Source organism: Sorex araneus, chromosome 2 (assembly GCF_027595985.1).
Source record: "Sorex araneus isolate mSorAra2 chromosome 2, mSorAra2.pri, whole genome shotgun sequence".
NCBI lineage: Eukaryota > Metazoa > Chordata > Mammalia > Eulipotyphla > Soricidae > Sorex > Sorex araneus.
Window position 1 is genome coordinate 10,119,201 of NC_073303.1, and position 11,804 is coordinate 10,131,004.

Here is an 11,804-nt window from a genome sequence, read left to right on the forward strand (position 1 = left end):
AAATAGAGGTCCACAGCACACTTTATGGTATTTTCATTAAATAATTTCTCTCTAAAACAGGTTCCTTATGTGTAGTACCTACTGAGAGCTTTTATATCCAATCATTTAATGCAAATCTATTGAGAATCTACTAAAGCTTGGAATCATTCTAAGTTATAGCAAAAAGTGAAGAAAGCAACCAAAATTTCTACATTCACAGAATTTGAATTCTATTCCTTTAAACTTGATACAAGGATATAGAGGTACTGTGCTTTTTTTCCTTAAATAACTTAGAAATTTTTATGTACAAATTTATTACAAATATCCATGATAAATGTGCAAATAAGTATCTTCACCAATACAGAAATAAGGCCTGACAGGCCCAGAGAAAGAGGCCTTTGGGAAAGTGAAGATGTGGGAGATAGTATCCACATTGTAAAAGGAGACAAGTCCGGCCTCATAGTCCACAAAAACCCCTATAAGACTAACATCCTCCAGACAAAGAGGAGTTAGGGGAGATGTAAGAGCAATATAGTCATCATCTCTACAATGTCTGATGGCCCAGAATCCAGACTCAGGATCCCGTCTCATGTCATTTTCTCTTGGCACATTTTCCAGACAAACTCCGACATCCCACCTAGATCCTTCTCGAAAAGAAGAATTTTCAAAGTAATATTTGAAAGATATTTCAAAATAATATTTTCCAGAGGTGAAGGCCTCACATCCAAGGACACAGGGTGAGTCTTTAAACCTAGTAGTAGTGTCCTGCTTCACTTGGAGCCTTCCACCAAAAGCCTTGTTTTTATCTTTGTCCACATATAGGTTGTTGTGAGCTGTATCTAGATCCAAAGTAAGCTTAACTGCAAAAAGAAATAATAAATATAAAAATGAAACCAAAAGAACTTGGTTACTTCATACTTAGTACTCAGTTTATTCCAAATATTATCAGCCTGTCCTCAAGAGAAAAATTTCTTTCCAATAATCTTTATAGTCATTTTATGAAATTTCGTTGCAAAAAGTAAAAAAAAAAGTCATTATTTCTCACAAAGAATGGTGGGGAGGATTGAAGAGCTAATACATGCTTATACATGCTTAGAACTGGGCAGGGCTGTCATCATGTGGCATTGTAAAATATCTGGTAGTAGCACCAATATACTATGGAAGCTCTGACACTCTCCTGTTCTTATTAAATATTATTTACATCTTTCTCATAGCCGTATAAATAAAAGACAAGATAAATATATTTGACAGATTTATTTGTTCTCGTCTCCAAAGACCTACCTATTTTTTCCAAATGACACTGACACAGTATCCATGTGGGAGAATACAGTTAATTCCATACTTGATTATAGGAGACAAAGGATGTTATTGGGGCCTTAGAACACATGGGTACTCATGGACCTTACATATCTGCTCCTTTGGTTTCTCATGCAACATAAAGATTAGTACAAGATACTGTACCAAGGACAAATATACCAAAAAGGATCTGAGTAGAGTTAAGAAATAAATAAATAGAATGGTCATAATTGTACTAGCTAACAGCACAATTTAAAAAATAAAATATGAGTTTGTTCTAGGTAGAGTTAAGTCACTTAGTCACCTAATGTGTCCTTGATTAAACACTGTGCAGATGATCAGAAGTACATGGGAAATAACTGTCACCATTCCATTACTCATTGATTTGCTCGAGCAGGCACGAGTAACATCTCCACTGTGAGACTTGTTGTTACTGTTTTTGGCATATCAAATATGCCGTGGGTAGCTTGCCAGGCTCTGCCGTGCGGGCGAGATATTCTCTGTAGCTTGCCGAGCTCTCTGAGAGGGCTGGAGGAATTGATTCCTGGTCAGCCACATGTAAGGCAAACGCCCTATCCCCTGTGCTATCGATGCAGCCCCATGGGAAATTTAAAAAATGCAGAAACACTTTTGAAAAAAATATAAATGCACGGGCAAGGAAGGGTGAGATGTGTGACAATGTGTGTGTTTGCTGGCTCTCAGGGCGACTCTTTCACTGCTCTCATTTGGTGCTCTCAAGCTGCTGTGTATGGAGCAAATTGGGATGGATCCTCCTTTGAGTTCTGCTGTTGTGTGTGCTGCTGTGCTCTCTTCTGTCTGTCTCTCTATTTCTGACTCTGTCTCTGTAGTCTCTCCTCTAGTCTCTTCCGATCTCTCTCTTTCTGTCGTCTCTTTTCTTCCGATCTCTCTCTCTCCGGAGCCCTTCTGCATCTCTCTCTGGAGCTCTTCTACTTCTTTCTCTGGAGCTCTTCTCACTCTCACTTCTGACTCTAACCCTGACCCAGATTTTCTTTCGCTGCTCTCACTTCTGACTCTGTCTCTTACTTCTGACTCTGACCCTTACTTCTGACTTTGACCCCAAATTCTGATTCTGACCCTTACTTCTGACTCTAACCCCTATTTCTGGCTCTGATCCCTATTTCTGGTTCCGATGACTCCCTGATTCTTTTTCATTTGTGCTCTGCTCTGTGTCTTCTCCCCAACTTCCCTTACAGTCTTATTTTATATAGTAATCACATAGGGTGGTGACACAAAGGTGGGTTGAACAAATCAACAAAGAGGGATAAGACCACTCCTCCAAGAGATTAACAAAACCTCATTCAAGAAGATTACTCCAGATTACTAAGAGATCTGTTTAAGGGCAGGATCCCATCCAAGGTGTGTTGCTTTCTTCTTTCCTCAGCTAGTCATGCATTTAATTAGTTGTAGTAAATCTACATCTAGTATTTCTAGCAATGTCACTCTGTATGAGCACATTGTAAGAGATATAGCAAACTTAAAGTTTGGTTCTTCCTGAGGACATCTCACTATATATTCCAGACCACAGTCCTCAGGCCAGGTTAGTCTTCCTAACCCCAGCAGAGTCCTAGTCTCATGTTACTTTTGGATCATGACAACATTTGTCTATGACCATGCTCTCAACTTATAGTTGAGTATTGTGGCACTTTGGCCTTGCACATTTCGATGCCAGGGTAACTCACCACTTGCCCTAGATCCATTTTGTCCCTCGACGGGACCCTGCTTTTGGGGTGTTAGGAACTAAGGGCAACTGAGTTGAGAAAACAGATGCCCAGGAGTAAATATTATTGGAGGCAAACAACTCTCAAGACAAAAAGCATAATATTAACTGTCTTCCTGTGTCCATACAGAAAGGACATTGCTTTAAGGTAAACTAAGTTCTTTGTGGAAAGACTGAAATGACAAACCCAGTGTAATTCTACACACTTCTTTCTTCTGTTTTTTTTTCCTCCAAACCACTCTCTATCTTCTAATACCTTGTCTTCCTGAACATAGGACCTCTACAAAACCAGATTTCTAACTTCTACCTGACTTCATTTTTCTTAGCCAATGAGAGTGCTAGGGAGAATGTGTGAAACTAAGAGGTAGAGAGGCAGTCATTACTAGGAAAGATTCTCCCCAGTGCTCTGACTAACAGTCTGCACTTATCTCCCTCTCAGGTCACACTGTCTCCTGTTTTTCAGATCCTTCCACCTGTATTTGAGGTCCAGCATGGTAAGGACTCACTATCTAACTCTGCACTTAGTGACCAATTCTGGCAGAACTCAGGGGCTATATCACATACCAGAGATCTTTTCCGGGTTGAGTGCATGCAAGGCAAACACTCAACATGCGATACAATGCTCAGGACTAACACTGCATCATTTGTAACTAATAGATTTTCATTAAATTAAAAAATTTCAGAGTGGTTCTTATTTTGTAACAAATCATAAAACTATCTTTATTTTCAGAGTTTTTTAAATAAGAAACTTTAATTATAGGTTACTATGAAAATAAAGCAATTATGGAAACAATAAAGAAACAAACAGCTAGGTTTTTACTAGGTAGCACTTGGTTTTCAAATGGTTCAAACATTTATTGTGTTACCTGGTCTAGCCATAAAAACATTAGCAGCACAGTCAGTTTTCACCTACCTTTTTGTAATTGCTCTGGGAATTGAATAACATAAACATAGTCATTATTATCCCAAACCCTTTACTCTATGCCTTGTGTAATTTATGATTTTGAAACTTTGTCATCTTCTGATTGTGAAGTTTCATTCTTTTGTTTTTTATATAGGACAGATATAAAAGTTATTTACCTTGGGGGCATTGCTAGTGAACTGGAGAGAAAGAGCTGAAGAGTTATAAAGAAAACCAGTACTCTAGCTAGAACCTGCACAGGGAGGAGTAGTTGCCCAGTATTCCTCCCACCTGTATTATTTAGGGAATTTTGGATGTCACATACCATTATCAGTCTCAAACAATTTTAACAGTTGACAGAAAAAGCTTTCAACATCAGGCATACTGTGAATATGCAATGAGACATCTTCTGGTGCATTTAACTTCATAGCAGAAATCCTAGAGAAGAGTCCAGAAATTTCATCAGAACAACATTCCATTAGACTCCATATAACTACTCTCCCTCCCTCCTGAATTCAAAAGCACTCACCTGTCCAAAGTATTCCTCACATCCTATAGAGCAAGAAAGGTAGATGTTGATATGAAAATATTAGCATTTCATAAAACTTTAATAGGTGGATGTTTCTCTATAATTATATGAAAGAGTAAAAGCAATTGTTCTACTCCTTTGTATTAATCAATTCACAAGGAATGATTCTGATCCCAATTTTCTTGCACAGCGTTCTTCAAACTTTACACACCTGTGGTATAACAGCCGTCTGTTTATTATTGCGCAGAGTAGCAGTTATAAGCACTGTGATAGACCATTGATGTTCAACTTCTCTACCCTTGTTTACCCTTACCAGCACATGCACAAAGTTTGAAAGGAAACTGGCCCAGTATAATACCATGACAGTATCTAATCAACCACAGAGTACGTTTTCTTACTTTTGGAGTATGTCATCGCTGTCATCACTGTCATTCTATTGCTCATCGATTTGCTCAAGCAGGTACCAGTAATGTCTCCATTGTGGAGACTTGTTGTTACTGTTTTTGGCATATTGAATACGCCACGGGGAGCTTGCCACACTCTGCTGTTCAGGAAAGATACTCTTGGTAGCTTGCCGTGCTCTCCAAGAGGGGCCGAGGAATCAAACCCAGGTTGGCCACGTGCAAGGCTAAAGCCCTACCAACTGCGCTATTGCTTGCTACACCCACAAACCTGTGAGCTGTTTGGAATAAGATCAGGAATTTTCTCAAACTTATTCATTTAGCACTTTTTGTATTCAGTGACTAATTTCTTTTGAAGAGATCATAGAGGACACTGTTTTTCACAAAGGTGCTTACAGACAAATTCACATAGAGCCCTGGAATAACTCATTAAGGTGCTAAAAGCAGGTTTACACTGAGGTGGAAGGTCTTGCTGTGCTACTTCCATCTTTTATGAGTAAGTAGCTCAAGGCTTTTATCACAGCGTAGAAGATCCTTACTATAGCTAATGTCAAGTTTAATAATATATGTTAGAGCAAATTACAGAAGTAAGTCAAGAGGAAAGTTTATCGATCATTGTGGTAACCAGTTTTTAGCCTCCAAGAGTCAACAGGACTATCTTTGTGGAGATCATTTGACACCAGAAATCTCTGCGAAATTACTAACAGATGCCAATAAAAGTTCTCTCATGGTTCCCTGAGTACTGCCTTATCTATCCAAGGGGCCTCTTCTGTGAATTACATAGAGACACTCTACAGACTATCAAAAGACACCCGTGCAAAGGCATGTATATATGAAAGAAACATTCATTTAAATTCTCCACAATTGTGTGCATTTTTGAGAAAGAAGACAGCAGGTGAGTTCCCCAAATTCCTCATAAGTTTCTCTGAAACCCCAGGAACTGATGCCTTCATCCAATCCTCCACGTGTACACTCTCACCTGCAGTAACTCCTGGGCTGAGCCTTGACATTTCCTCTCCAGTTCCAGGATGTGTTTATTGAGTTCCTGGCTTTGCTTTTCCAGCTGGGCTTCACTGTCCTGCAGTCTCTTCAGAACTTGCTCTTCTTCATTTTCAAGTCTCCAGAGATAAGAATCCTCCTCCATGTATAGGATCATGTGAAAGAACTTAAAATCATATTTGATGTCGTTTTTTATTTCCATCATTTCAGACTAGAACAAAGAAAGCATATTCAAGTTAAGGGGAATTTTTATCTATAAATAAATAAATAGTCAAATTTTCTAGGAAACAAGAAGTTTAACTCTCAGGGATTTGCGTTTCTCTACTTGTTTCTTGGATACTTTATCCTCCAATTACTCATGCCTGTTAAATTGAGGCAAGAAGGAATACTCTCTGTGAGTCCAAATTCAAAATTCACACAAAGAGATCAGGGATTAGGTTAGGAAAGACAACTTCAAAAACCAATGATCTGTGAAATTTCAGTATATAACTTTTGGAGTATATCGATTTTGCCAGAAGAGCACTCAGTTTTTCTCCTGAGCAGTCTTGTCAATCAGAGCAATAAACCTTAAATGCCATTGCAGATGTTCTTGCCACATTATCTGCTCATCCCCCTGAATTTTTTGAACATGAATCCCACATGGAGAGATACTGTTCCTCAAAATAATGACTTTCTGACCATAGAAGTTACATGCCAGACACTGTATTGTGGTAAATTTCTGAGTGCTAAGTCTATAGGAAATTTTGTTGAGATGTTTAAAGCTTGTAAACAAGTCAAGATGAATCTAAGTAAAAAAACATCTTCTTAGTCTTACTGATATTAGGACTCCTTAACAATTCCTGTTGGAAGATATCAAAGGAAGAGGAGCTCAATTGTCATAGGTGTAGCCAATGCGAAGCATTAAAATAGATAATTCGGAATTAATCTCTTTAGTCTAGATTAATGAGATGAAAACATTCTTTTGTTTTGCCTAATCCTTATAAATCTCTAGGCTTTGTGGTGAACATATCTGAGGCAAATACACTCAAATACTTACCTTAAAATTTTTTATTTGCTCTCTTATGTTCCCTAGCCATTCCTTATTTTGTTCTGCTAGTTTCCTCAGGTGTGTCAAAGATTCCTCGAAGTTTACCTGAAGGAAAAATTGTTTGATGAAGTTTTACTACTCGGACAATTTTTAATTATATATGTCAGGGAAGAAGACTGTATGCCTGCTCAAGCAAATCAATGATCAATGGAATGACAGTGACAGTGATGTCAGGGAAGAACACAGACTTTCAAACATAAAACAATATTGGAAACCTCTATATTGCTTATACTTTCAAGGACACATACTGAGGGATTTGTGTAAAGTGAAGTGAAAAACTTGATCCCCTGAGAGAAAATTGTCTATAAAATGGTGGGTGGAAGGGTTGGAAGGCAGCGGAAAGGCAACCAGTGACATTAGACATTGGTGGTGGGAAATGTCTACCAGTGGAAGGGATGGGTGTTGGAATGTTGTGTGGTTCAAACCCAATCATGAACTACCTTATAACTGTATATATCACGGTTCTTCAATAGATAAAATATTTTGAAAAATTTGATCTCCTGAACAACCTGATAAGTTGGTACAGTTATTAATATAATTTTCTATTTTAGAAACAGGATCTTCTATGATACATAGCCTAAGGTATACAATGCTGCATTCGCCTAGTAACACTGTAAAAAAATAAGAATACAATAATATATAATAATATTTTCTATAGTATAGTGTTAAATCTATGAACCAATAAAAGAGTATTTACACCTTGACACATATATTAGTATATATAAATAAGAGTAAGCAAAGTGCCACTAAAGTTTTTTGAGAGTCCAGGGACAGATGGAGAGATAATACAGGGGATAAGTGCTTGCCTTGTTAGAGCATACCTGATCCAATCCTGCCTAAGTTTCCTCAAGCACAGCCAGAAAGGAACCCTGAGCACAGAGCCAGGAGTGATCCCTAAGCACCTCTTGGATTGATCCCTAAATCCCAATGCCAATGGAAGTGTCAGATGAATGTCATTGAGACAGAGCACATGCTTTATGAGGATTCTCTGTTTGATCTCCAGAGCCATATTTCTCTGAGCACCAACAGATATGATTCTTGTATTTCTGAACATGGCCAGGTATGGACCCAGTGGCCCATAGCACTGCAGGGCCCTAGCACTGAACAGTCAGGCCTCTGGGTCTTGCATCACATGAAGTGACCCCTGGATCACATGACACTGGTAGGAAAACACTTTTGGAAAAAAGAAAAAGACAGAGATGAGCTATAATATCTAATGGGGAAAAAGTAATCATGCAAGCAATTTTAAATTATGTGTTACCAGTATCAAACTTTTAAAGTATTTTTATAATACTTTCTCCCATTTTAGGAGCACACTTTTAAGGTTAACCAACTTTCTACTTAAAATTAGTAATCAATTATCTTCTTGCTCTATAAAGTCAGTATATTACTTTGTCAGAATATATCACTGTATCACTGTATCATTGTCATCCCATTGTTCATCGATTTACTCAAGCAGGCGCCAATAATGTCTCCATTCGTCCCAGCCCTGAGATTTTTAGCAGCCTCATCTTACTCATCTTTCCCAACACTGCCATATTGGAGACTCTTTCATGGGAGAAGGAGATCCATTACTGTTGTTGTTTTTTGGCATATCAAATATGCCACGGGTAGCTTGCCAGGCTTTGCCGTGCAATCAAAAACATACCACAGTATAAACAGTAACCATTCCACTTATCACTACTTGGTTGAGTTTAAAATTTGTACTTAAAAGGTCCAAGATGACTGCAGTTTTACAAAAACGGGCAGGGTGGAAAGTTGCAAACTTCATGTGCCTCTGGATATTAAGATTTGTTTTTAGACAATAGTCACATTTAAAAACACCTTGCTGGTAATACATAATTATACTTTATTAAGGTCATAAACCAGCAATAAACAATAAAGCCTATTGAACTTGTAGTTCTACTTAACCACTGACTGGTACAGCTAACATGAGAAAAGTGAAACATTCCTATGGTTTAAATGAACTTCTAAGACTATGATCTTTTAAAAAATCTGGTATTGGTGTTTTTTGCTTCTTTCCTTCTTAGTCATGACTTGTAATGTTGTAAACATGCCTCGCAAAATACATCATAATAACATTTTTTTCTAAAAACAAAATCAAAACAAAACAAAAAGCCAAAGCCTTTACACCATTTCTAGCGGCACATTATTTTGGCAATATTCTGTAACGCTTTGATTTCCCCTGCTTGGCCTTCATCACTTCATCTGCTATCCCTTTTTTGACCCACACATCTCCTTCATATATGGGCATGTCCGTAGATTGACAAAGAAAGTTTATATTTTTGTATAAAGATACAAAGTATGCAAAAAACATTAATACTGGGGCTGGAGCGATAGCACAGCAGGTAGGGCCTTTGCCTTGCACGTGGTCAACCCGGGTTCGATTCCCAGCATCCCATATGGTCCCCTGAGCACAGCCAGGAGTGATTCCTGAGTGCAGAGCCAGGAGTAACCCCTGTGCATTGCCAGGTGTGACCCAAAAAGCAAAAAAAAAAAAAAACAAAACAAAACAAAAAAACATTAATACTGATGCAAAAATTTTTTTTAAAAGAAGAGAAACAAGGCAGAGGAAGGGGATGGGGGCTTAAGCTCTCTTCTACTTGTTGGAATGGTGGTAACAGAATGATCCTAGATGGGATCTGTGGGGAGAAGGGAAAGGGCAGGATGGGGAGGAGGAAGGGGAGGGTGAAACAAAAATTTGCTGCTTAAAAAAAAAAAAGAAAAGAATTAAACAAACAAAAAAAGACATCTTTAAAATCAATCCCTGAAAAAAATAAATAAATAAAATAAAATCAATCCCTGGTTGTAGACTCCAAAGCCAGTACCTGGCACCACTCCAACAAACAAACGCGGGGCAGGGGGGGGGGGGGGAGAAAAGTTCTTTGATAATCTGACCACACCCAGGTGCTTACTTTGCCTTCTCAGCAGGGGTGGCTTCTGACTGCTCTTGGACTGAGTCACCTGCTCCAGGGGTGTGGCTGACCTCAGCCTCATTTGCCTCTCCTTGGGCTTGGTGGGGTCCTCCGGGGCCTTAGTCTGCTCGTTGCTCGGGGCTTATGTCAGAATATATGGGTATACCTATCAGTTGTTCAGTGCCATCAAAGGATTTATGAAAGTTTTTTATAAAAAAACTTGTTTTTCCATGACCCAAGTGTATTAAAGATGTAAATATCTATGGAGATTAAAGACAACACTCTGCCTTGTAATATTTTAATATGCATAGTAATATATATGTACATATTAGATGGAAGCCATTATAAAATTTATCTAAAGATTAAACTGATGAAAGCCTTATCAACATCCTGGTTTTCAGACTGAATTATTTCAGGCTCATGGATGCAAAAGAGGAACGGGTACTTGATGAAGCACTCTGGACAATTCTTACCTTATACTCTTGATACGCATTTGCAGCAAGGACCGTGTTGTGCCCTCTGTGCTGTGGTGTCTTGTCACAGTGCCAGCAAATGAGCTGTTCATCATCTTCACAGAATAGACAGAGCCACTCTCCGTGTTCCTCACACAGATGTTCCAGCTCCATCTTCTTGATGGTGTCAATGAGGTTTCCTAGCTGCTTACTGGGCCTGATGCTCTCCCTGTGAAACTGTGCCCTACATACAGGACACTCTAAGTTTTCCCCGGAAGGTGACTGCTGTTTCTGGATTGCAAGATTTTTTAATATGCAAGAACGGCAGTAGATGTGCCCACAGTCTATGATCACTGGCTCAGTCATCAGTTCCAGACAGATGAAGCAGGTGGCTTCCTCTTTTATGGTCAGTGCTGTGGCCGAGGCCATGTTTTTTTCTGGAAATCTTTAATATTCAATCTGGAGGTAGAGATCAAGCTGATGGAATTTTTCTATAAGTGATGGAAATATACATCACCTGAGTGTGATGGGACTGACACTTTTAGAGGATGAATTGGGTGTGGAAGACAGTAGTACTAACCCAAGTGTTTTAGATTAGATTATTTTATATATTTAAATTTAGTGTCTCCTTGTAATGAGACACATTACATTTTCTTATTTGCTGTAGGTGGTGGTGTTACTGGAAGCTCTCAAAAAGAACAGATTGTAACTCCAAATTTTTTTTTCTGGATCAAATCTGAAAGAGATGTCATTCCTCATAAAAATTACAGATGAACAGAAGAATGTTAAGGAGCTTTTAAAATAATTTACTAATGATCTACCATAACAAATACATTGTTTCTGATTATTTGTTTGTGACTAAGAAGCAACAATTAGATATTAAGGCCATCAATGAAGAAGATTCTGTGGATTCATATCTGACTAATGAAAATGCCTCTCTGGGGTTGGACTCTCCTTGCTTCCAGGAGCTGGCTCTTCCTCTCTTGGCAGGGGGCCTGCCCTCAGCACCCCTGCCCCAGGTCCTGCCAGGAGGAAGGTGTGAAGAAGGGAAATGAGGAGCCCAAGGACACCCACACACAGGCCCTTTGCTACCAGAAGAGTCAATAAATAACTCTGGCCTCTCAAAAAAAATCCTTCTCTATTTTATCTACCCCTACCTCCAAAGAACAATAATGTCAGTTCAATGAAGCCAGGGAGATCTGTGTAAGATGATAATGTAAGCTAAAACTAATGTCAATTTTGTCATCCTCCCTGATTTGAAGGAAGAAAAATTGATCTGAGGGGAGAAGAGTAGGGGAGGAGAAGAGTAAGATCAGAGCTTCTGAAAACTCAGAGAAAATGATCCTGCAATGCGAGATTCCCTAAGAAGAGCTTATACTCAAATGACTTCACCAGTGTTTGAATAAAATGAATGAAATCTGCCCCACCAGGAGTGATTACTGAATGCAGAGCCAGAAATAAACCCTAGTCCCAAAGCCAAAAGTCATTATCAAAAAGGCAATGGCAA

The 11,804-nt window shown here is 38.7% G+C and overlaps 1 protein-coding gene across 1 annotated transcript; it reads right to left on the reverse strand.

The window, feature by feature from the left end:
• Positions 1-294: 294 nt before the first annotated feature.
• On the reverse strand, positions 295-10,726 carry LOC129401600 (E3 ubiquitin-protein ligase TRIM38-like). Its single transcript, XM_055124302.1, has 7 exons — positions 10,319-10,726; positions 8,579-8,758; positions 6,880-6,975; positions 5,824-6,054; positions 4,444-4,466; positions 4,240-4,352; positions 295-839 (listed from the first exon to the last, which is right to left on the reverse strand). Exons 1-7 carry the CDS (start codon positions 10,724-10,726, stop codon positions 295-297), a joined length of 1,596 nt encoding a protein of 531 aa, XP_054980277.1.
• Between the last annotated feature and the right edge of the window lie 1,078 nt (positions 10,727-11,804).